This window comes from Oxyura jamaicensis, chromosome 3 (assembly GCF_011077185.1).
Source record: "Oxyura jamaicensis isolate SHBP4307 breed ruddy duck chromosome 3, BPBGC_Ojam_1.0, whole genome shotgun sequence".
Lineage (NCBI taxonomy): Eukaryota > Metazoa > Chordata > Aves > Anseriformes > Anatidae > Oxyura > Oxyura jamaicensis.
This window is the reverse complement of record NC_048895.1, coordinates 20,763,768-20,789,164: the sequence shown is the minus strand read 5'-3', so window position 1 is coordinate 20,789,164 and position 25,397 is coordinate 20,763,768. Positions and strand designations below refer to the sequence as shown.

Below are 25,397 nucleotides of genomic sequence, written 5' to 3'. Positions count from 1 at the left end.
TCTACAGGAAAATAACATAGCTAAGCTGTGGATTTTAATTGACCAAGAGGTCTGCATAAAAAGAAGATCAGTTCCTTTCTCCCATCCTCCCTCCTCCATTGTAAGTCATGTCTATATCAAGGGCTAAAACCTAAACTTGAGCCAAGATGTTTTTTTTTAAGAATATAGATAGGAGGCACACATCTGTGGTGCACAGGCAAATCCCTAGCAAAGTTCCCAGGGGTGAAAGCAGCCCTCTATCTTTTCTCTCCCTTTGTTTCAATGGGAAACTTCTGCTGTGCCATGTAGCTTGGGATAAAAAATGAAGCCTTACGACTATCACGTCTAGATCCTGAGCAGTCCTATCAGGGAAGCATAACCCAGTTATCACTGAAAGGACTGTGCAGGTATTAGCAGAGAAAGGTGAAGAAGAACTGTAAAATGAGGTCTCCTTGGGGGGAAAGGCTGGGAAGTCACCCACACTCTCAGCACCACATGGCTGGAAAGGAATGCTTTTCAAGCTCTCATCTGGCGAAGACACCACCCTCCCAGATGTAAGAGCTCGCAAGTATTGTTTCCCGATCTCAAGCCATTGAACATTTGGATAAACTCAAACTTCAGAACAATCCCTGGCATTCCTTAAAGGGCACCTGTGGGGCTGTGGTGGAAGGAAACAGGTGGCCAGCTGAGTTAAAGCCTGGTGGATGAAGGAGACGTGGGTGAGAGGCTTCTGACCAACGCAAGCAAGCCCGCTTGTTCTGCTGCAGCCAGCTGCAGGGTGAGGGCTCCGCCGCTCCTCACATTGCGGAGGTGGGGAAGCAAGGCACAGAGTGAAGTCCAGCCCAACCCACACACGGAACTGGTTAAGACTCTGCAAAATGTGATGATCTGCAAACTTTGCAGATTTAATGTCTACGTTAGCTTAATTTTTCTTAAGAGAGCAGCAGAAGCTTTTAGCAATGGAGAAACAGAGCAGAAAACAGCACCCTCCAAAAGGCAACTTGTCTGGAAACACAGCAACATACAAATAATAAAAACAAAGAAAATATGATGTCAGATACGAAAACACTCCTAGTAAGGATCTGAAGCATCTTCTCTAGCTTCCCTACAGAGGTTTCATTGCAGAAAGCCAGCATTTCAGACATCTCCTAATAGCACTCCCTCCCCCTGCCTTGCATCACTGTGCACTTTTCATTTTACTCTTGCACAGATTTTAGCCAGGAAAATAAAATTTTGGAATTTAAGTCCAACTCATTTCATGTCTATCAGATGAATGTGCATAGGAATGTAAACAGCCAGAGATTATGATGAGTTACATGCACTTTAACACAGTTTGCATAGTCAAATCGAACTCTGATTACACGGAAATCAACACACATTGCCTCTCCAGTAGCTACCAGCTTATCTCTGTGTTTCTGGAAGAGCGAGAGGACAGATTCCACATCCTGCACTAAAACAGCCACAGCTCTCATGCTTTGTAAAGACTGTTGGAGGGTGAGATGGGTTACTGCAAACAAAACCACACACATCCATATTGTTGTGCACCTTGAAATGCTAGTCAAGAAAACAGTCCAGGGCAGGGGGATTGGTCTACTGCATTCCCAGCAGTTTCTGAATGATCTAATTACTCATTACTCAGAAGAAAATGAAAAAAAAATAGATTCAAAGAGTGTTGGAGGGATGTTAACCCAGATAACTCTGTTAATGAGCAGAGGAAGTCAGACCCCATTCTTCTACATGTCCCACTAATTTGGCTGACCTCGGCCTCACCTTCCAAGAGGACATCCTCAAGACCCTGAGAGGAAGCTCCGAGTGTTGTGGTACCTCAACAACCTCCAACTGTAGATCAAGAAAAAACCTTCAGCTTGGCCAACAAGGTGTTGGTGGTGACAGGGGTTATTGTACATCCAGGTTTCCCCAGACAAATCCTCTTTTCCCACCCCAAAATTCTGCTCTTGAAAAAAAAAAAAAATAGAGAGATTTGTCATTTTTTTCTGTGAATTCCTGGTATTTAGGAGCCTCTTTGGATAAATGCTCCCCACACACACAGAGACTGGCAGTGCACATGCTACACTCTCTGGGAGCGCAGAGGGGATGATTTGGGGGTGCTGACATCTGCACGTGCACATTACACTGCACTAGCCCACTGCACATGCACTCGCCATGGCCTCCGCTCAGCACTGGGCTCCTATGTGGTGCAGAGCTGAGCTCCCACCCTGCGTTTCCCAGGCAGCAATAATGACCCCGAAATAGAAGGGAAGTCACCCAGTGATGCTTTGATTGGAGCTCCCCACATGGTGCTCCATTTAACTTCTTCCCACAGCGCTCCATTTGTTCGCTTCCTCCCCCTTTGTTGTGTGGCCAGAAATGCTCCAAGCACAAAAGTGCTCGCTCCGTGTATTTATAGCAACAAGCCAGCAGCGGTCAGGACTTCAAAGCTGCCCTCTCCAGGCAGTGCACTTCACAAGGACAGACCTTCCTGCGAGATAATCCCGGGCCTTTCCATTTCATGGGGACACCAGCGGCCATGTGCTGAGCAGACCAAGAAGGCCCCAGCCAGCAAGCCCAGTCCCACCAAGAAACACAGCATCTGCCACACACACGTTCCCATGGAAATCAGTCTGCATTGTCCTGTGGTCTCCTGGTCCATATCCACTATTCACCAGTTTTGTCAACGCTCAACAAAATTCAGCAGAAGGGCAGAGCTCTTGGAGAGAAAGCTCCTTACAAGGTTTGTGAGAGCTGGTGGCCACGCAGATGGCACAGACCCTCTCCATTTGCTTTTGGGGTCACAAGAGGAGGCTCAGCCCCAGTTGCTGCAGAGTCACGCCAGCAGCTACCCACACGCCTGCCCAGCTCCGGGCTACTCTCAGCACGTGCTGCTTCATGCCCAAATGGCAACCCAACCAGCATGGAGAGGTGACAGGGACGCCACAGGAACATGGACCGCAGGGCTGCGATGGAAGCACTACAGGACGTGCATAGGAGGCGAGGGTTGCCATGGGGAGGAGGCCCCATATCCCTCAGAAAATAAATAAATAAATAAGCAATGTCTTTATTGGTTGTGCTGCTTGCAAGATACCTTCTATTAACCCAGGGACAGCACTTATCTGTGCTGAGGCTGGGCATTGACAAGGAGCCAAGCGTCTGCTTTCACTGTTCAGTGACAGAGCACGCAGCCCTGACACAGCCAAAGTAGTGGACCCAAGATCTGAATGTTCCTGTTAAAGGAGTTGAAACCAGCGTCCATAGCCTGTAACAGAAATGCAGAATACACGTGGGAAGGAGCTAGGTGCCTCACCTGAACAGCGGTGCTGCGCTGCCCATTTACTCTGCTCTGAATTGGATGAGGCCCCAGACTCGCTGCGGCAGACTTGGGATGCCTTTGTGAGGCAGGGGGAGGCAGGGACATGCCAGCAGCCATTCCCCGGCAGCAGATATGACCTTGACACTCAAATGCCAGCAGCCAGGGGGACCACACAGCAGTGAGAGGTGCCATGAGCTGCGGCTCTGAGAGAGACAGGGCTGTGCACCCCTTTGAGGGCCTCTTTGTTCTCTTTCAGGTGAGCTGAATCACCATTTTCATCAAGCCTGGACACCACTCTCCTGCATTTTCAGGAAACACCCATCTGGCAGCATCTCATGCAAGCCATGGGTACATGGAGAGTGGGCAGACCCTGACAGGAGTACTTTGTGCCCACTACACAGTGGTGCCAAGCACCCAGGGCAGGGAGGGAGATCGTCCCCATGCCCAAGCTCATTCATAGTGGAAATCAAACTGGCCCCAGCACAGGACATGAAGGGATGGATAACCACCTGCTGGAGAGGAAGATGCTGAGACAACTAGGTGCTATGGCAGTTTGTATCCTTTCTTTGATCTCAGTTGTATCTTTGTACTCCATATAGAAAGCAAAGAGAAGAACAACAAACCTTCCTGCTAAGCCAATAACTTTCTCAGTTCATTTTCCTGCTCTGTAATGGAAACAAAGGGTCGAACCCCAGCCTGCATTAATGAAAAAACAAACAAAAGCAGAGGTTCATTAGTGATGAAAGTTGCATTTCCAGCCCATTATTTATTTGTTTCTGCTTCTAAAGAGCCTATCTATGCATTGCATAGGAGCTGGCTGGAAGCACCTCCAGCAAAAGCCTTTGGTCAATTTGTTTAAACTCTTATCACAATAAGCAGCAGGATTAAACAGTGTATCACCCACTTGGCCTCATCACCATCCCCTCACTTGTTCCCATGTTGAAATCTTGAAAAATTATTCATCTTTACACATTGCCCCAGCATTCGGCAGGTGCAGGCCCTGTTAGTCCATGACAAAAAGCAAGTTTCAGAGGGGCCCTGTGGGAATGCTGCACCTGCAGCCCTCCAGAAGTGAATTGAGTAAACACAGAGAGCCCTTAGACAGAGCCTCAGCTGTGGGCCCTGAACTCAGAGTGGACTTCCAGGATCTCAGGATTTCAAGCAACTAATGCTGAACCTTTAGCTCTGTCCTCTGGAGCTCTAACCTACCCCATCCTCGCAAGTCACTTAGACTTCAAGCAAAACGACCTCAGTCTTGTTCCACAAGTCCTACAAAATGCTTGGCGTGGGTGGTGAAAGTGCAGTGACACCAGACAGCCCAGGAGTTGCAATTCTAGCATCCTTGCAGCCTCTGCTACTGACCTAAGGTACTCATTGAACAAGGAGAAGGTGCAGACTACCTCTGAGTGGTCTTATAGCAATTGGCAGCATATGCTGATCCTTTGTTTTGTCTCTATGGACAGACAAAGCCATCTGAAATGCATCTAGATCAGCAAGCTCAGCCTGTGGAAAGTCCTTTCACATTGGCACTGCCCTACGCACACCCCCATTAAGTGTTGTGCCATGCATTCACTTCAAGGCTATGCACACGTGGGAGTCCCTCCCTCACGCTCGCAGCACATCTGTGTGCTGTATTTTAAGCCTGGAAAGCACCCAGTGACGTGTGGGACTTTTCTTCTGGCAGCTGTACCCACCAGAGCGGCATCAGTAACTGGGCACTGAGTGGCAAGTTAGGCACCCTGAAGGCACTAATTTTGTCAAAGAAATCACAAACCTTTCTCTATCACATCGTGTACAAACTGCAAGACAAACAGACCCAGACAGTCATGCAATCAGACCTGCTGCTGGGAGCATCCAAGGGGAAGGTGAAGTCTAGAGGTAGAACCCAGGTCTGACCACTTTCGCTGTGTGCCTTCTCTGTCACTGGACAACTTATTTAACATTTCTGTGCCCTACTTTTCCCAGAGACAAAACTGAGGACTCCCAGACTCTGCCTTGCTCTTGTGGTGCTGCGAGACAGAGATCAGAGGGGCTGTTACTAGCCCAGGAAGCTAATGGCATGACTGGAAAGGAAAGCCTTAGCTTCACTACCTCTGTGTTTTCCCCCTCCTTTCCACTCAGGTTTCCTGAAAGCTAAACTTGGCATCCAGCTGAACTTCAACTGGGTCTGTCCACCAGTATGTCCCTTGCAACTCCAGTGCCCCATGCTACAAGGAGGGGCGCGGCTCATCCAGACAATGCTGGTGGCTGCAACAGGGTTCAGAATACATGTGCACATTAGGGCCACCATGTGTCCAAAGAGGGAGTTCAACTCTTTAAATGTGTTCACTTGGGAACATAATTCTGTTTTCTTCACGGAGCTTGCAACCCTCCCCTTTCCCAACTCCGTACCTAGAGATAAAGCCTCCACTTCTCTATCTGACTCTCAGAACAATTGCCATTTGTAACTCCCCTACTTCATTGCTGTTATGTAGTCAACAAAATTTTGCTCAGTATTTCAGCAAGCCCACATCTACATGGGTGCTATGAGGCAGCACAATATTCACTTTTTAGAACACTGACCAGTGTGGCAGAATCCACAGTAGACAAGTCCCTCTCTCCAAGATCTCAGAAAATGAGACAAATTTGGAGAATTTGGGTTTCTCTCCCTTTTGCTCCCTCATCTCCCGACACTGAGCAGAAAGAAGTCCCTGAAATAGGTCCAAACCCAGCACAGTTCAAGTAAATACATAAATAAATAAAAGCAACCCCTTCTCAAAATAACTAAGATCTGAGCAGCTACCAAGTTACTGTATGCAAGTGAAAAGTAGGGAGTAGAAAGGCAGTAATGCTTTTCTTTCAACTCTATTTAGAAAGGAATTGGAGTTGCTGTTTCTGCTTCACTCACGGAGCCCGGTCCCCGTGACACACCCAGAACATCCATCCAGCTGGGGCTTTCTAACAGCTCAGACTGGGATGTGCCGTCTGCAGGTCCTAGCAGAGCTTACATCATGTGTGCACCCACAACCCAGTCACCTCCAGTCATTGGAATTAAGGAATGAGAGGGACATTAAGCACGTTAGCCATCTCCTAGGCTAGGGTCAAGGACTCAGAAATTAAACACAAAAATTCTGTGGTGCTCTTCTTAACAAAGCATTCACTCTGAAACATGAAAGATCCAAGATATTGTTATTGCATTTAAGAGGTAACAATGGTGTGTACAAAAGGTCTTTCAGAAATTTGAGCTTGTTGTAATGTGTATCTATGTAACACTGTGCTCACTCCTTGAACTTTCCAACAACCTCTATTAAGGACAAGATGTATGTCAGTTTTATTTATCATGCCACAACTACTAGTTCCTGCAACATTATTTATTCCAGTTTCTAAGTTTATACACGAACAAAGTTCCGCAGTTTGGGGAATACTTTCAGTGCATTCTGTGTTGTCACTTCTATAACTTCTTCAACTGGAATTCCTTTAATTTTGGCAATGTATTCTGCAGCAATGTAAACATTTTTTGGTTCATTTCTCACCTGAAAAACAGACAAAAAGACAAAAAAAAATAAATCAAATTACAGACCTCTCCAGGTGACAAGTGCTTCAGATTCAATACTTCCTGACACACCTTTAGGCACACTGCAGTACTGCATACATCTACTCTTGCATTATTTTCCCCTTTGATCGTTCCTGTAATTACTTTTCCTTTCCCAGCCCTGGGAATGCTACCTCTCCAGCTAATTCTCTGACTTCCATCCCTTGTCCACGTCTACTCTACTTCACCCTCCTGTGCTAGTGAATAATCTCCATAAAGCATGGTTTTGGACATGCAAACGTAGAAGTCCACCCACCATTTACCTGTTTTTCAGGCCCCAGAGCTGGAGAGTCAGTTTCTAAGCATATACTTTCCAGAGGTAACAGTTTCACAAGCTTCTGCTTCTTGAAGAAAATAAAGACAGCTATTAAATGCTTTGTGAACTTAGATCTGTGCAAAAAAAAATGTAAGATGGAAGGATAAGCTCTGCATTTAGAAGCAATGCCCAAAGACTTAGATGCCACTGTCTGTATGCTATCAACATTTTCAGAATGGTAGCAAGAATACCAGGAGCTGCTATAGAAGTCTCCTCAAAACAGGATTATCCTATTTTCTATGACTCTAAATATCTGAAGCACTATTATCATCTTAACACTGAATCCGTTGTTACTTTATTACATTATTATATTGCACAGAATGCCCCAATTAGACTTGCCAGTGCATTTTTAATTCACCAGTTTTCTGTATATGTAATATTTGTGTATCCTTTTTCTCACCTCTTTTACCCCGCAGCCCGTTTCCTTTCCTTTCTGCAGATTCCTGCCCTCATCCCCATCTATACCCATCCCTCACACCCCCTCCACTTGAATCATGCCTCTTCCTTTCTTACATTTCCAGAGCTTATCACAGAAGTTGATGATGGTGCAGGATGGACGCAGATGGCCACCCGAGAAGTTAGCAAAGATTGCAGCAGTCCAGAGGAAAAATTGAATAAGCAGTTTCACTAAGTCCAGGGCTGAACCTGGCCAACGCTGTCTTTAAGCAATTTATCTGATGTTTTGCATGGCATGCCATTGACTAATAACTATTTTTCAAAGGCCTGTAACTTAGGTCAATTTTAAGTATATTTCATTTTGACCAACAGTCTCTCACAGCACCAAGATAGAATCTATTATTTTTTCCACATGTCATGTGCCTACTCTAAAACGCTACAGTGTCAGAAGATTCCAAAGAAAATTTCATCAGAACACATTAAAACGAGGAAAAACATCTATTTTCTTAACCCTTATTTTGAGGAATAGCTGACCTGTTTTAGCCAAAATAAAAAAGCAATTTTATAAGTAACTGAAAGCAGGAATTTCTATCAAGGAACAAGTGACTGTAATCATACATGAGTACTGCTAGTCCCACTTCAAACTGTACAGAATTAAAAAAAAAAAAAAAAAAAAAAAAAAAACTCCAAGCATCCTCTAGAGCTGCATGGTAAAAATGCAGGCATGCTTGCCACCATGAAAAGCTACTGGTTATAACCTGCAATCCCCAAGCACTGAGAAGGTGCAATCCCCTTGAAATGTCACCTGTTCACTCCTTATAATCGAAGGAGGAATGGAGAAGAAGTATCCGGCTTTCACCCCTTCCATTGCTACAGATGGCTTCCCATCAAATGCATGAAGCAACACTTTTGAAGCACCTAAGAGAAAAGAAACAAACCAACTCATTAGTAGTGTTTGTAGTAGGTCCGTGATATCACCTTCCAACTTGAGCTCAGTCCCACCAAGAACGACTACAGAGTCTCTGCACTAGTCCTCCCAAGTTTCTTGTACACAAACTGATAACGAAGGCATAGCAAGATAGAAGAAATTCTGTTGAAAAACAACACCACATAAAACACGAAGGAAAAAAAGCATTAAAAGCACACCTTGTTCCTTTAAGAGATTAATGGTTGGTCTTCCAGCTGAGCGGGAGTGAACATTTCTGCACACCAAGGAGAGGCCTGACATTAGGAAATTCAGCAAAATACATGCATATATCTATACAGTTTTTTCCAACAAACATGAACCAACAGCAGGTTGGGAAGAAAATAATCTGTATTACACCTTTAATCTGGAAAAAAAATCTAGAAATATACATATAAATAATTATAGCTACAGGGAAGATATATCAGCAACATAGTAAGGACAGGATACGTATTCAAGGGCAAACATAGGGAAAATTCTATAACTACATCTTCAGCTGGAGACTGACAGGACACTAGTAACAGCTTAAAGCCACGTGAGTTCTACAGGTTCTTAGTAATGATAAATCCTGAGAAATACTTCCATAGATGATTGAGATACAGCAAGTTCTACTAGTATAAACAAAACTTACAAAGGCAAATCCAATCTTCTTGCTAACTCAACCTGCTTAATCAAAACCTGTCTTTGTTCTTCCTTCTGTTCATCCGTGCTGGCAAATCTGGGAGTGAAATCTAGTCCTACCTATGGTACAAGAAGAGAAGTGAAAACTGTTTTTTTTTTTTGTTTGTTTGTTTTTTTTACTGCTGAATCCAGAGACATTTAAATTACAGAATTCTGCTTACTTCTCCAATTGCCACCAATTTATCTTTGTAGAGTTCTATAAGCGGCAATGCAGCATCCAGATCCTGGAAGAACAAATTAAAGAAGCGATCCCTATTGCCCTCGTGAGATGGAAGCAGTATGAATTCAGTCATGTGATTAAAATGGATTTCCCTTTATTGCTTTTAAATTCTGTTTCCAAAATCTTGCTATTGGTAGAAGCTGAGTAGTTTTAGAGCCCTGCAGGATTTTCCTGTTTACTCAATGACCCCTCACTTCAAGTTCTCATTGCACAGGAGCAGAAGAGGTAACAAAACCAAGGCCCATAATAAGTCTGGTAACGTTATATGGCTGCAGACAGCTCTCCAAGTTTTTCACGTTAAAATTTTTCAGGCACAAATTGGTATCCTCCCGCTCCCCACAATACCAAAGGGACATCTGCAAACACGCATGCATTCTGTTCCCCGTAAACAAAGCACCCATGTGGGACTTTTCAAACTGTTTCACTGCGGCATCTGTAACACGGCCAGATGACTTGAGCAAACGGTCCTGCTGTACGCCTCACACGGACAAATGGCAGCGTTGAGAGACCTGGGGTTTGGTCTACTGCATCTTCCACGTTACAGAAAAACAAAAACCACTGAGCAGATCTAATGTTAAATGAGGCAAACTGGAACACTATGTCACACTGTCAGAGCAGCGCTAGCGTCACCACAGCTGGGCTGATCCAACCTGCCGGTGTTTTACCTTCAGAGTAACGCTGCGCTGCTCTTCTGGAGAAACTTCTTGGATGGGGTGAACCCCTAGGCACGGCAACACAAATCCTGGGAACCTGGGAACAGAACACACCGAGGCGGATCACAGGGAGGTGAGCCAGCGAGCTCAGGGTGGAAGGTGAGCTACGTGGGGACGGTGAGTGAGTTACACGGGGATGAGGCCAGCCTGACCAAGGCAGATGGCAGGCGATCCTTGCCAGCTGTCAAAGCGGCCACTCACGACGACACGGGGACACGCGTGGGGGCTCTCGCTGGGGCGGTGGTGTCAGCCTGTGGAAAATAAGATGGGGACGGGACACCCCCAAACCCTGTCCCCTGCCCCCGCACCTCTCGGACAGCTCCATCACTCTCCGGAACTCCGCCGCCTGCTCCGCCACCACCACCAGCGCCGCCACGGCCGCCTGCCACAGCCAGAAAACGGCGCTGAAGAGCGGGGAGGGCGACGGAGGGGACCGGGAGGGGGTTCGGGGGCGCCGCCTCGCCTCGCCTCACCTCCTCTGCTGCTCGCACCACGGCCGCCACATCCTGCGGGAGACGGGCAGCGCCTCAGCACCCCTCCACCCATCCCCTCCTCCCTCCCTCCACCCAGCCAGCCGCCCCTCCCTCCCCTCACCGTGTGGAAGCAGGGCGCGGCGAGGTGACAGTGGCAATCCACCGGCCCCGCCGCCATCCCTGCCCGCCGGCTTCCGCTTCCGGGCCGGCATTTTGGGCTGGGCGGAGGCGGGAAATGGCGGCCGGGGCGGCCGCCCGCCGGGACCCGCGGGTTCGCTGCTGCTCGCGGCGGGGCCTGGAGCGGGTGCTGGGGCTGTGCGCGCCCTTCCTGCGGGCGCTGGCACCGGGGCAGCCGGGCGGCACCGCCGCCGCGGACGACGTGCTGTGGGTGAGGCGGCAGGACGGGGCTGGGGGGCCCAGCCCGCCGGGGAGGTGTGGGGTCGGGGAGGGCCCGCTGGGGTGGCGTCCCCACACCCCTGGAGGTGCTTAAGAGACGTGGCGCTGAGGGACGGGGTTAGTGGGCCAAGCTGATGGTTGGGCTTGGTGATCTTAAGGGTCTTTTCCAGCCGAAATGGCTCAATGATTCCTGCCGACCCAGGCAGGGCAGTGGGTCAGGATGTGTCGTAGCAGCTGCTGGTGTTGCACACAGGTCTTCCAGCCCTCGAATCTCTTGCAGAACTTCGAGGCAGCAGTGCGAGAGAATGTTACGATTAACGGGCAGCCCTGGGGGGATACGTCAGCCAGCTCCGAACCGTGTGGTACGTACGTGTGGTTCTTTGTTAATTTTGCATGGATTTATTTATTTGCTTGTTCTAGGCGTTGTGTTTTTAATTGGACATTTTTTCCTCCAGACGGCTGTGGTGATAACATTCGTGGTGCAGATGAGGCGGAGTGCAGGCTTGGCTTTGTCTGTATGCGGCATTGCTGGCCACGCTGCTTCTGGTGCAGCCTGGGGTACAGCTGGCTCTGTGGGCTGCGAGCACGCATTGCCAGCTCCTGTTGAGATTCTTATCCAACACGCCCAGGCCTTTCTCCTCAGGGCTCAGTTCTCAATCCATTCTCTGCCCAGCCTGTGTTTGTGCTTGGGATTGCCCCAGCCCAGGTGCAGGGCCTTGCACTTGGCCTTGTCGAACTTCATGAGGTTCACGTGGGTGCATCTCTCGAGCCTGTCCCGGTCCCTCTGGATGGCATCCGTTCCCTCCAACGTGTCAACCACAACACACAGCATGGTGTTGTTGGCAGACTTACAGAGGGTGCACTCGATCCCACTGTCCTTGTTGCCAGCAAAGCTGCTAAATAGCATTGGTCCCAGTACGGACCCCTGAGGAACACCAGTCGTCACTGGTCTCCACCTGGACATCAAGCCAACTCCTTGAGTGCGACCATCTGGCCAACTTCTTATCTACCAAGCAGTCCATCTGCCAAATCCACATCCCTGCAATTTAGGGACATAGGGCTGTCGTGCAGGACAGCATCAAATGCTTTGCACAAGTCCAGGTGGATGATGTCAGTTGCTCTTCCCCTATCTACCAGTGCTGTAACCCCACCGTAGAAGGGCAACAGATTTGTCAGGCATGACTTGCCTCATTTTAGTAAAGATTTGAAGAACTGGAGTGAGTTCATCAGAGGCTGCCCAGATGGCATGGGGACTGGATACATCAGAGTGAAATGTTTATCTGTTATTTTCAGTGTGTGCATTTATAAAATAATCCTAAACTCAGGTTTCACGAGATACCAAGAGCAGATTTTACTTACTACGTTGTCAAGATTGCACTGGTCTCATAATGCAAAATGCTGAACTGATTCAGGCTCACTTCACTAATTCAAATTTGCTTAACAATTCTTTACAGGGTTTTCTGAACAGGAAATCTTTGTCTGGATGGTTACTTTTTAATGTAGGTTATCCTCTGCACAAACCCAACCTCATGCTAGCTGAGGTACTGTTTACCTTCCTGCAGTTGGCATAAAGCAGGTGTACAGACTGCATTGTGCTTTTTAATTTGACATAAATATAAGGGTGTGCTCATCTCTGAGCCAGTTTGAATCACCGAGTGATCTGGCATTTTGTGCCTTTGGTATTCCTGTTGACCAGTGGCTCAAAAAACCTCACAAACTCTCAAACTTGTTTTTTTGATTATCTGAGTTTTACAAACACCTGATTCTGCACAGATTGACCAAGAGAGGGTGCTCAAAATCCATTTGTTACCAGTAAACTGAAAACATTGCACGGCTTGCAAGCTATGGTCAACATTTTACTTGCCTAAATTTTGAAACCAGTTTTAAAACAGTATCATAAGAATTTAAAAAATTATACAGCTAGACTAGTGTCAATATTTCAAATCTCCACTGGTGGAGAATTATAAGTGTGCAAATGGAAGAATATAGAAATATGCACTACCTTTCCGTGAGACAAAGTTAATCCTGTTTTTTTTTCCATAACTCTTATTTTTTTATGGTTTGTAATGATAGCGTGTGACATCAAGACAGTACAGACATTTACTTGCCTAAATTTTGAAACCAGTTTTAAAACAGTATCTTAAGCTTTAAAAATAGCTAAGTTTAATTGCAACCTTGGAGAAGCTGAGTACCTGTAATAGAGCAGCAGAAGTCAAAATACTTCAGTCAACAGTTACCTTCTTTGATAGTCACGTTTCACTTCTTATTTCAATTCTAAAGATGTTTTTGTCCTTACAACTTTGTCTCAAAGAAACGAAGCATTGTGGGTAGGAGCATTGTTACAATAACTTCGTGTGCTTGTCATTTTTAGGTTCCTACATCAAAATTCTGGAAGACCAGTTTGATGAACTTATAGTAGAGACATCAACAAAGCGTAAGCAGTGGCCTAAGAAGATACTGGTACATGCTATCCAAAGCATGAAAGCAGAGCAAGAAATGTTGGTGAGTAACCTCAGATTTTCAGAAGACCTTTGCCTATAGTAGCTGCTGTATGTAACTTGAAATAAATCACGGAATCCTAGGATGGTTTGGCTTTGGAAGGAACCTTACAGATCATCTAATTCCACCTCCCCTGCCATGGGCTGGGACACCTCCCACTAGACCAGGTTGCTCAAATGTTGACCTTGTTTCTTTGCATTCATTAGCAGTAATTTATCTTCCGTGAAGTAAAGATTACTACAAACTGCTGCAACTGTGAGGGAATGGGACCTGTGGCACATTTCAGCAAGTTACTTAGGCAGATTGCTTCAACGTGGTGATTTATGGTTTACAAGCCAGTATATATCTATTAATCTTGTCAAATCTGGGTTTCTGAAATTCTTGTCTGAAGGTCGTTTAACGTATTAAATTTATGATACATGCGGATAGATATTATCACACACAGTATTGACTTTTCAAAAGAAGTCTGTTTTCCCTGAGCACTTTTGTTGAGCTGATAACTACATGGAGTACTTGCAGCTAAGAAGGAAAACAAGTAATGTGGATAATTAATAGGTTCAGCAATTCCTGCTTTTTGACACTGAGTATAAAGTAATTACTGGTATTAAACAACCCATTCATGTTCTTGGTTAAGTTTCTTTTCTGTAATTATGTTATACCTGCCTTCTGCTTACTTTCTGATTAATTAGGAGTCAATTTTCTTTCCATCCTTCACTTTGCTATCCTAGGGAGCTGCAACGTTCCCATCTCTTGAAGTACATTTTCAAAGTGTCTAACTCTAGGATAAGTTCTTAAACCATGTTGGTTTTGTGGCAGGTTAGTGGCTTTATGATGTGCTTCAAAAGTCATTTGAATCTAGGAGCAAAACAGAGGGACATCCAGACTGTGGCGCACTCACTGTTTGAGCCATTTCTGTGTGTGCACATGTGTCTGTAAACAAATGGGATGATTTACTGCCTTCTGTTCAGAAGCTTCCAACAGGATAGGAGGTTAAAGTGTTTGCTACAGAAATCCAGAAATATTTTCTTTCCTCACCCCCTCCTAATTATGCGCGTGCTGTAGTATGAGCTTCCAGTGGCTAAAGTGTTACTGCTTTTTCGTAGGATTTCTAACTCTGTAAAGACTTGAGAATTGCATTCTTCACGTTGGAAGCACAGGAAAGCACATAAATGAACAGCTGCCTTGCTAGGGTACAATTAGTAAGGAAAGCCTTGAAACTTAGAAAGCTGTAGTTCACAGGGGTTCTGTCGCACGCAGGGATAAGGAAAGCCAAAGCCCACCTGGAGATGAATTTAGCATTGCTAAAGGGCTTCTGCAGGTGTGTCAGAAGAGGACCGGGGCAATACAAGCTGTTTCTGAATGGGGCTGATGACAAAGGGCATGGAAACTGCCAAGAAACTTAATCCCTTCTTTGCCTTGGTCTTTCCTGGTAAGATTTGCCTTCAGGAACCACAGGCCCCTGGGAGGCAGTGAAGCAAGGAGGACTTCAGGGGAAGGGGCAGAGGAGCGTCAAGCCGGGGAGCATTTACATCATCAGGGCATGCACTGTGGGTCTTCAGGCAGTGACTCAGGACCGAGGCATGCACTCGGTCCCACTCCCTGTGTCCTGCTGGGATGTGTCCACAAATTATGCTGTTAAAATGTTTTAGATGTAGAGCTTAGGGATATGGTTTAGTGAGGACTGTTAGTGTTAGGTTAGAGGTTGGACTCGATCTTGAGGTCTCTTCCAACCTAGAAATTCTGTGATTCTGTGAAAAGGAGACTTTTGGTTATCTCTGAAATACCATGGCAAATTGGGGAGGTCCCTGAGTGCTGGAAGAAAGCAAACGTCAGCCCTATCTTCAGGAAGGGAAAAAAAGAAGGATCCAGGGACCTGCACACCTACGAGCCAGGGACTGTCAGTCCCTGGGAAAGTGATGGACGGGTGGGAGTGGCCTGCCTGGACTTACAGAGGGAACCATCCCTGACCAACCTAATGCATGCCTACAGTGAGCTTGTGGATGTGGGGGCGCCCAGCTGGAAAGCAGCTCTGCGGGATGGATCTGGCTGCTGGGCTGTCCGTGGGCCAGAAGCGCGCCCTTGTGGCAGAGGAGGCCACCGGCTGAAGAGCTGCCAGTAGTCTGAGGCCAGCTGGTCTTCCTTCCCTCTGCCCAGCCCTGGTGAGACAGGCCGGGAGCGTCAGGTCGGTGCTGGGCTCCTCGGTCCGAGGAAGGCGTGGGCAAATTGCATCAAGTCCAGCACAGAGTCACTGGCGTGGTGGCATTGTTCCGCCTGGAAGAGAGAAAGAAGGCTTGGGTGGATCTTAGCACTGCTCAGGGTGCCTCTCAAATGCTGCAGGAGGGGAGAGGAAAGGAGACCGAGGCAGGCTGTCCCAGTGGTGCCCAGAAGGCACCGGGTACATCCCTGGGGACCATCAAAGCCTGACTGGGTGTGGTCCTGAGCAACCTGCTTGAGTTAGCCCTGCTTGCAACACGGGCTTGAACTGAAGCACCTCTAGAGGTCCTTTCCAGCCCCAACCGTTCTGTGATTCTCTGCTAAAGAAGAAAGAGATTTATTAGTATTATTTTTAATAGTCATTTAAGAGCCTGTGTTGCATTTCAGAGGACTAAAATTGACAAAGATAAATAACTCTCCGGGTTAGCCAGGCACAGAGAATTTGCAGTAAATAAAAGTGCATGCATATATATTTGTCTTCAGTCTGAAATGTTTACTAATACATCATGCCTTTGTGATCTCTGCTGTCAATATGTCAGGTCTATCAAACCAAAAAATCAACTACAATAAAGCATGCTATTGCATAACACCAAGATTTTAACGGGACCTTTTGATCCTTTTGCAAAAGGAAAACCTGAGTCCTAGAGGAGATGGGTTACTTGGGAAGCCTCTCAGACTACATTTCTTCTGCTGGTGATCATTTCAGACTTTACTACAGCACAACTAGATGATTATTTTAATTGTGTCTGCAAAACATAGAAAGTTTCTAGCATGTCTCTGTAAATGAAGTGTTTTTTTTTTTTCCTTCCAGCTGTTTCTGCAAAGGTACTTGTGTTTTCTCTGCTTTTGGTGGTGGAGTTTTCCTGTTCCTTTTTAACCCTGGTATCTCTCCTGATGCATGTCTTCTGAGGCATAGAAAACAACTGTGAAGATGCAGTACTTAACTAAAGTTTATGCGGAGAGAACCACTCGTTTAGTGTGGCAATCTCCCCATAACTGCCAAAGCAAGAGATGATCTCCCACGTTTTCGTTCAGTATATTCCCTCTTGTTTGCGGATAACTGCAAGCTATGTTCTTGTTTGGAGCTGGTACTGTAGGCTTGCTAGTAACGTGTGTGAGATGTGGCAGTTCTGCTCTGATAAAACTGCAGAGAGGAATAAGTAACTTTCCTACTGCTGCTTTTTTTGGTTGAAGAAGGATGAGGGACAGCTCTTCAAGTGGAGAAAAAAACTTGCAGGTGATATAAAAAACTTGAATTCCTATGTCTCTGCTTTGTTCCCTTCCTCCCAAGTAGGTTCTTACTTCTAATTCTGCCTTCAACATAATTAAATATCAAATATATTAATTACTATTAGGTAACTTCATGTCACAGTTCACTGGTGTTAATGAGAGAGCCTGGTTTGTGCAGACGAGTGTTCGTGTTCTTTCATAAGTAACTGCAGGGATGTGATATAGTCACTTAAATAGTTTTCTTTAGCTTTTTGTCTTCATGTACCTGTTGTTGAGGTTTGCTCCTCTGTGGCAGCGTGCTGTTTTCGTGAATGGTTCCCTAGAAGTCAGAGCTGTTCCTTTTCCTCAGTAGTGCAGCGGATGGCGATGTTTCTTCCAAAACGTCTGGATTTTAGTTTAGAAATTCTCATGCTTTAAGAATTGGAATTCTACAAACCAAAGCAGATTTCGGAGCCATGTTCACAGTGAATTTAACAGTGTTAGCCAGAATGCTGTTTCCAGTAACTGGGTATCTACAAACTCTGCATCTAATACCGTCTTTTTATCTACATAATTCCACCACCACCTCTTTCGATTAACTGTTCTCCATTTTTCTAGCTGCAGTGTATATATCAGAAATCTATTAAAATGAGAGGACATTTCAGACTTTTTCTCTTTTGATTTTGCAGAAGCTCTACCAGCCTGTGGTAACGCCAGAAGAGATCAGGTCACAGCCTTCTCAAGGTAATGGTTTCTCATGGGAGGGCAACTGTACTGAGGGAACACTGCCTACCTTACTGGCCACCAGCAAATGTTTTACAAGTTTTCTTTCTGTAAATTTATTTAAATGTATTGGCTTGTTTAAATTATTAACCAGAGCAGCTAGAAATTTGTCGTAACTGAATGTATTGCTGCATCAGTTTATTCTGAACGCTGTCTGCTGTTACACAGTGTACTTAAAGGCAAAAGCTGGTTTCTGAGGGGGGCATAGGGTAGAAACTGTCAAATACTCCTCCTCAGGAAGGTTTTCTTACCTCTTTCCTCCTCCAGTGGCAGAGGCAAGATGCAGAACTAGGTGGACTGCTGACATTATACTTTGACCATCCTTGTGTTGCCTTTATATAAATACTAGAAATGCTTCAGTCTCTCTTCCTAATTGGTCAGTTTCTTCAGGGAATTGAAAGCAGTTGTGTAGTACTCACTGATGAAGCATGCATTGAATTTTACCCTGCTTGTGTAAAACTGTAAACGTCATGAGTTTGCTCCGTGGTTTTGCAAGGTTATTGCTTGTTCCAGGGAGTTTGAATAAGGCGGTGTATTTTGCAATAGAGGAGTGGGATGTGCTTTGTTTGAGGCTGGCCTTAAGAGATGGAAAGTTCTGTCTTGCCTCGTACTAAGTACTGAAAAATGACACAATTTGCCGCTGCTCTTTGAAGTGGGCACGGTGACAGAACCCTCACTGTGGATTACTGCACATGCTGCAAAGTTGGTGTAACAGGCAGAGGTGTTAAGTGAAGTTTGAGAAGCAAACCTTAAGCTTCCAGTCCTCACCCTGCTGATCTGGCTTCACTCTAGGCATCATTTCCTCTTTGTAAACAGGAGACATTGCTTCCAGAAATGCCAGCCTGTGCAGCAAAGCAGCTAACAGGAGCAGTAGAGAGTGTCGCTTCATGTCTGCGTTCCTTTTGGTTTCTAGAGTCCAGGCCTATGCTTCTCTGATAGGAATTAACTACTTCTTATAAGCTAGTAATAGCTTGCACCATGGTTTTCCTTTTTAGGTTAGGTAACAGTGAAGTAGAGAGTTTGTGCTGAATTTTAGTATTATGTAGTCTTTGGGAAGTTTATGTATCCCAGTTTAGCAAGTACAGTGGCCAGAAACCAAAAATGTTTAGATTACTCAATACCTTTCATTTCCTTTTTTCATTTCCCTATGTTTTGGAAAGCCTTGAACACTGAGGAATATAATGCTGTCCATGTAAAGCTGAACTCCTGCAGGCAGACTTCATCTGCCTGTCAATCTTTTTGTGTAACTGAAATAACCCTAGTAATTATCTTTTTACTTTTACTTAACTCCTTCCTTACAGCTTCGTAGAGTCTTCTAATGCCAATATCCTACTGTAAGGATTCTTCATTACGGACATACCTTTCTTTTAGAGAATGTCCATCGCAGGCCTCTGTGTTGTAGTTAAAGAGGCTGCTCTTTGACTATTTTTCCTTCCAAATTCTGAACGCTGGTGCGTTTTAGCATCCGTGTCTGTGCAAGGATTGTTTCCTAAGCCCTGTGAGGTTAGCACAGCAGGTGCGTGGACAGACAGCTTAACAGAACAGCCTGCTGCTGCTTACTACGTTTCAGCAGGAGGTCACTATCACTCCGCACCAGAATTCAGTGGTTGACTTAAATTATCTTCAGTAGTACTGATTAGTTTGAAGTCAAAGCACAGTGATGTGTTTTGCTCCGAAATGTTTTAGGAGCGTGTGCACAATCTAACACGGTATTTACTGCAGGCGCTGGCGAAAGCCTACAGGAAAATAATAGTAGTGGGAGGTGAGACTACTTAGTTCCCAGAAGCACGCTTACTTATCTGCTGATTTTAAGTTTTTGTTGATGGCATAATGCCACAAACGGAATAACGGTAGAGGACATGCAAAACTCTTTTATAGTAGCTTTAAGAGTTTAACTCTTGAGTAGAAGAATTATTATTTCTTGTAAATCAATCAGCAAAGATGTATAATGTGCTGGTGATATTATCATATTGCTACAGCAATCAAATAAATACCATTTTCCCCAGTATTCTGCACCTGCTGTCTGCCTCAGCACTCCTGAAAGCTTCTCTTTCTTTCTTTTCTCGTTAACCCAACAGAATTAGTGCTGTTCACATTGTTTACACTCAGTTCTTTTTATTCACAGAATGGTTTGGGCTGGAAGGGACCTTAAAGACCATCCAGTTCTTACCCCCTGCCATGGGCAGGGACACCTCCCACTAAGCTGGGTTGCCCAAAGCCCCATCCAACCTGGCCATATTCCTGTTGTTAACGCCTGGTAAATTAAGCCAGGATGAAAAAGTAACCTTTTTTTTTGTAAAAGCTCCTTCTTTTGTGCATTTTTTCCAAATGTAACGTGAACGTTGTAATTACATAATGTAATTTGAACCTGCTTTGGCAGGGGGGTTGGACCCGATGAGGTCCCTTCCAACCCCTACAATTCTGTGATTCTGTGAACTTGAAAGGTTTAAAAACAGATATATATATTTATATATATAGTAACCTCTTTCTTTATCTCAAACACTGCCTTTGTGGCTCATGTTTTGTATAAGCTGTAGGATTTCTAGTGAAGAACTGTGTGGCTTGCAAGAGGTGAGACTTTTAGGCACTACTGCATTTTCTGTGATTAAGAGTAATAACACTAAGATAAAGCACTTGAGCTGTCACCCCCAGCACCCTGACAAAAGGGATGTGTTGTAGGTTTAAGTTTTGTACAGGGACTCTGCTGCTTTTCTGTCTGATTCTAAGAAGTCAATAGAAGTTTTGGGGAGGGAAGGGGAGTTACGCTTCAGAAGTGTATTTGAGCTTTATGTTTTTCTGCAGATGCTTACATCACAGATCTGAAGCAGGTGACAGAAACGGTGTCTGAACAGATTGGTGAGGCAATGAAGGTGAGATCTGTGTGCTCCAAGGGGATATTTGTTTCTTTTCCTGTTCCGATAATGTTATAAAACAGAAGTTCTAACTCATGTTAGTTATAGCTTTGTACAAAAAGCCTGCTTGTATACTTTTGAAGCAAGCATATCTTTAGGTTTGGATCCCTGACATTACAGCTGTAAAGAACTCACCCTCAGCTGGGAGTAAGCAAGAATAACCTATGGCTATAGGAAGCATTTTTCTTTAAGGGAGATTTTAGAACCTGCAACATCTGAAAAATACCTCCTGAAGAGGTATGCACGTGACATCTATTACATTAGCACCAGCTCAGACACAAACTGTGTTCCTGTGATACTGATTCAGCTCAGAGCTGGAATTAAGCAGCACTGAAACTTGGCATTCTGTCCGTATGAGCTCTGAGTGCAGCCCCTTGTGCTGTTAGGCTGGTAGCGCTGAGTTGCCAGCCTTCACCTGGACCGTCTCTGCGGACACTGCAGCTTTTGTGCCTGTCAGAATCTAATTAACATCTCGCTCATTGTAGCCATTACTTTTCCCATGTAACTTGAGATGCTCAATTTGTTCTTGCAGTCCCTCCCTGCGCTAATAGAAAGAGCAGAAGGTTTTTCCCAAGCGCTAACTTGGCAACCAACCCTGGAACTCTGCAAGCTGCGGCAAGAAGTCTTTGCTGGTTGTAATGCAAAGGAGGAAGATAACGTCCAAAGCTTCGTATCACCGGGAGAGGTCACGCCAACCCACACTGACACCAGTAAAAATCCCTACACTTTGTTCAAGAGGAAAAGAGCTGCAGATTCACCACAGAGAAGATACTACCCGCTTCGGCGGAGGAAAATTACCCTCAGCGCATGAATTTCTCATTTTGTGTTTTCAGATTGGATACTCAGTTGCACTCTGGTTCGGTGTATTCAGTCTGTTATTTTTAAACTTTATTCTGCCCTCTAATCCAGTGCTATACGTGGGAGCTTCCTTAATTATTTAGATTTTGATCCGCATCCCTATTTTTCTTACTGTTACAATGGTGGTATATGAAAGCCTATGCGTGCCAGTAACATCTGGTATCCTACAAATGTATTTACTGATTCACTCTCATTTTTTACCCTTTTATTACGGAAGTTAGCTTGAAGTCCTTGTGCTTTTCAGAGCTGTGCAAATGCTTTGTGTCTGTAAGCAGTCTTTTTGTAAACCACTAAGTGCTCGAAAACAGCAGGCATATCTCTGAAGAGGCTGGAGAACGTCTGGTTCTCCTAATGAACCTTCGTTTATACTGAGCTTGGTGGCTATCTAATAAATTAAGAAGAGTTTCAAACTGGAACATACTAAAACCTCCATTTTTGGTATGATGCTTTAGTTTTCTGAAAATCCATAGCAAATCTAAAATCAGTCCCTCCTATTTCACCTTTCCTGAATTTAGGTCAGCAAGGCTTACGTATCATCACATTGGTTTAAATGTGGGACTTAAATAATTGTATGTATTTGCTTGCAGTGTGCTCTTCAGAGCAAGGATTTGACCATCTGCATCTTTCCATCTGATATTTCAGTTCATGTAATCCATATAAGCAGTCTGGGGGTTTCCTTGACAACACTTCTACACATTACAGGATCTTGACTTGGGTCACGTATGCAACTGTGGCATTTGACTAAACTTTAAAAATCAGTATAGGCTAACAGTAAATGGTATTAGGTTGAGCTAGCTTACTTTTTTTAAACACATTAGTACCTAGGTAGTATTAAATTGAGCATTATGCCTTAACCATCGATAACTTTTTCTGGCTTATGAGTGCATGTGCTTACAGTAAATACGTGTGTGTAGCATGTAATGTATTCTCACGGTAAATAGAGGGTTTTTAAGAAGCTTTAGTAGTGTAGTGTTGTGGGAAGACAGATCCAACTTGATGTCTAAGAGACGGAAAATTTTCAAGAAAACGTGTAACAGATTTTAGCACTGTCTATTTTGTAAAGGTGAGCATCTGTGCTAAAGCTTTGTATATTTAATCATATGTAAATATATTTCCCGTGGCTTTTGTATATAGAAACTTGTTTTTATATGAAGTAAAAGAAATCAATTAAGAAAGATCAAAGTTTTGGCTAATGTTGTTCTAATCCTGGAATACATGGTGACTGAACAGTTAGTGTATTAGTACTTCAGAAGACATCTGTGTTAAATTTTGGCTCGAGTAACTGAAGTAGCTCCATTTACTGCCTTTGAACTTGCAACTGCTATTAATCTCAGGGCTACAAAGCTTCTAATATAAGAGAGGACAGGATGTGAGAGGACTGGAACTACAAAGCTGCGGAACGTGTGACTAGGACAGTTTTTCACACAGTGAATTGTAGCTTCTTTGGGTATGTGTGCTCCGGCCTGGGTTGAAAATCCCCACGTTACACAAATGCATACGTCTTCACCGAGCTCCACAGATGCTCTTTAATCTGAGTGTTCCTAGACTAAGCTGAGCGCTGCAAGAATTTGCAAGTCTACCGTTGTAGTATTTCAATGTGTTTTTTTTTTTAAAAAAATAGATTCCCTGCTATCCTCGCTGAATATTGTTAGGCAATTAAAAAAAGGAAAGAAAAGCTAGGATTAGGCACCTCTCTGAAGATGTCCCATCTAAAATGACCAGTGTAAAACAAATGCCTTGAGAAATAAGGAGGAACAGCAGCGCAGATTAGGACCTAGGAAGCGAATGAAAGAAGTCATTCTACAGCACGTGGCAGCGGTAAGAGATGGCAGGACAGTCAGTCTGCACGGGGTTTGAATGAAGTGGGAAGGGATGCCTGGTACCCTGAGCCAGGGCAATTGGGCCTGGTTCCGTAGTCCTTGTTCTAATCACAGCCGTGTGGAAAAAAAAAAAAATAAAAAAAAAAGCATCTGGAAGTGCTGCCCAAATAAATGGTGTAAAGAAGGATAAGGAAAATCAGCAAAGGTTCCCAGTGCAGCATCTCAGCCATGAATTTACAAATCTGGAGGCCGCTTTTGGCCAAGCGGCAGCAGAAGGTGCTGGAGGACCTCTGTTGAAATGAAAGTCCTGTGATGAGCTAAACTTGACACGAGTGCTCAGCTCTTTTCCCAGTTATTAAAAATTTCTGCAGCAAGGGACGTTTGCAACTATCAGTGTCTGGGATCTATTTTCCACTGGCAGAAATACATACGTATTTTTTTTCCCATTCCCGTAGCCTTTCGTCCTTCAGTTAACTTTTCATAGAAATCAGCAGTGTTGTGCAAGACAAGTGCTTCATCAGGTTTTCAGTGAAATGTCACAACATCCAAACTTATTTTTAACTTGGGCTGAATTGGTATTGCATCAAGAAATGTCTGGTAGGTTTTCTTTATATAGCCCTTGAATCTTGTAAGGCGGCTCAAACAGCGAAAGATGCTTGGGAATATTTGCAGACTGCATTTCGTGGCTCTTTGGGGTGAGCTGGACCATCTTGCTGCTCGTTAGTGTGTGCTGCTAGCCGTGTGTTTATCACTGGTGAGGGTGAGCCATCCCTACCCTGTGAACCCTGAGGGGCTGGAGGAGCATCCCCACGTTCCGTGTGTCGTTTTCTAACACAGGTGACGGCAAACACCACACAGAGAAACTCCCCTTCCAGAAATCTCGGCGCAGACACCGACGTGTGTCTGAAAGCTGGGGCAGTCGGTGCCCTGACACCCAGCTGCCCTCTGTGCCATGCCTTGGAAGCGCCGCGCTGTGTTCAACCGCAGCTCCAGCCCGAGTGTGTGTAGGCTGCTTCAGCGCAGACAGAAGTCGCTGATAAGCTGCGAGTATAAAATGTAAACTCAGCTGCCTGGGCTGCTTTCTGGGCTTGTTTTCTCTCCTGCATAGAAATGTTCTGCCTTTGCTGCCGTGTTACCTGGAATTACTGTGTAGGCATTTCTGCAGATGTACCAGAGATAGAGCTTTAATACTAAGCAGAAACTTGTTCCCACAAGCAAATTTTGACTTTTCGTTTCCTTTGCCACTTTGAACACCAACAGACCGTGCTCAGGCCCAAGGGAACCTTCCTGTGACCTGTCCCCTGCTTGTGGGGTCCTGGAAACCTCCTCACGCTGCAGCTTCCAGGAGTTACCCAGCAGCTGGGTGCAGGTGTGTTGGAGGAAGGAAGAAGCCAGGCTGCCTTTGGAGAAACCAGGGGGCCTGGAACGTCCTGCAGGGCACTCACAGACCCAGCACAGCCTTCGGGTGCCCGCTGGTTGAGGCATTTTGGCGAGGGAGCTGTAGGTCCCAGGGCTGTAGGTCCCAGGGGACATTGGAGCGGGGGAAGGCTCGCTGCTGCTCGGTCCTCCAGGGCCTGGGGAGCTCTGGGAAAGCGCTGGGTGGAGGTGGCCCAGACGGCAGAGACGAAAAGTGCTCCGAGGTGGCGCAGCTGGGCTGGGGAGAAGCGCTTGGCCAGGCTTTTCAGCAGCACTGACTTCGGGCCAGCTCCTAGCCTCCAGCTGCGCGCTTCTCTCACCTTCAGCACAAACTCTTAGCCGGACCTTCCCGAAACGTCGGGCTTTATTTACTCCATTTGCAGCCTCTGCAACCTCAGCTTCATCTAAGCTGCGAGGCTCAAACTTCTGGGGAAACCAGAAGAATGGGGCAGTGCCCCCTTCACTGAGATACCTGGGGCTTCATGCGTGGCACCGCGGGGCACCTTCCCTTGGAGGGATGCGCACTTGCCCCGCGTGCTGGCCCATGGGGTGCTGAGTGCGGACACCTAGAGCAGAGCGAGGGCGTTGGCAAGCGTCTGCCAGGGCCAAGAGGAATCCTTCCGAGCAGAGGGAGAAGCAGAGGCTTGGTTAGGAGCCGCGCTGCTCGGTG

At 45.6% G+C, this 25,397-nt stretch overlaps 2 protein-coding genes across 4 annotated transcripts; one reads left to right on the top strand and one right to left on the bottom strand.

Annotated features, from left to right (window-relative positions):
* Positions 1-6,437: 6,437 nt before the first annotated feature.
* Positions 6,438-10,839, bottom strand: TATDN3 (TatD DNase domain containing 3). 3 transcript variants are annotated; one of them, XM_035323374.1, is made up of 10 exons: positions 10,742-10,839; positions 10,621-10,653; positions 10,456-10,529; positions 10,100-10,184; positions 9,376-9,438; positions 9,165-9,274; positions 8,716-8,771; positions 8,375-8,487; positions 7,121-7,201; positions 6,438-6,798 (listed from the first exon to the last, which is right to left on the bottom strand). In XM_035323374.1, the coding sequence occupies exons 1-10, from the start codon at positions 10,796-10,798 to the stop codon at positions 6,655-6,657; spliced, it is 816 nt and encodes a 271-aa protein (XP_035179265.1). In that variant the 5' UTR covers positions 10,799-10,839; the 3' UTR covers positions 6,438-6,654. The 3 variants fall into 3 exon arrangements, with proteins under 3 accessions (XP_035179265.1, XP_035179266.1, XP_035179267.1); XM_035323375.1 differs by having other exon boundaries at positions 7,121-7,198; XM_035323376.1 differs by lacking the exon at positions 10,621-10,653 and having other exon boundaries at positions 10,742-10,812.
* NSL1 (NSL1 component of MIS12 kinetochore complex) lies at positions 10,818-22,673 on the top strand. The gene is made up of 6 exons (XM_035323377.1): positions 10,818-11,008; positions 11,279-11,378; positions 13,388-13,518; positions 17,628-17,682; positions 20,524-20,591; positions 21,166-22,673. The coding sequence occupies exons 1-6, from the start codon at positions 10,856-10,858 to the stop codon at positions 21,442-21,444; spliced, it is 786 nt and encodes a 261-aa protein (XP_035179268.1). The 5' UTR covers positions 10,818-10,855; the 3' UTR covers positions 21,445-22,673.
* The last annotated feature ends 2,724 nt before the right edge of the window (positions 22,674-25,397 follow it).

Coding starts and splice junctions, on each gene's coding strand:
- TATDN3 (XM_035323374.1), bottom strand. CDS start 10,798: ATGGCGGCGGGGCCGGTGGATTGCCACTGTCACCTCGCCGCGCCCTGC. Junction 9,439..10,099: donor AGCGCAGCGTTACTCTGAAG/GTAAAACACCGG, acceptor TTGTTCTTCCAG/GATCTGGATGCTGCATTGCC. Junction 8,772..9,164: donor AGAAGATTGGATTTGCCTTT/GTAAGTTTTGTT, acceptor CTTGGTGTGCAG/AAATGTTCACTCCCGCTCAG.
- NSL1 (XM_035323377.1), top strand. CDS start 10,856: ATGGCGGCCGGGGCGGCCGCCCGCCGGGACCCGCGGGTTCGCTGCTGC. Junction 11,009..11,278: donor CCGCGGACGACGTGCTGTGG/GTGAGGCGGCAG, acceptor CAGGTCTTCCAG/CCCTCGAATCTCTTGCAGAA. Junction 20,592..21,165: donor AGATTGGTGAGGCAATGAAG/GTGAGATCTGTG, acceptor TTGTTCTTGCAG/TCCCTCCCTGCGCTAATAGA.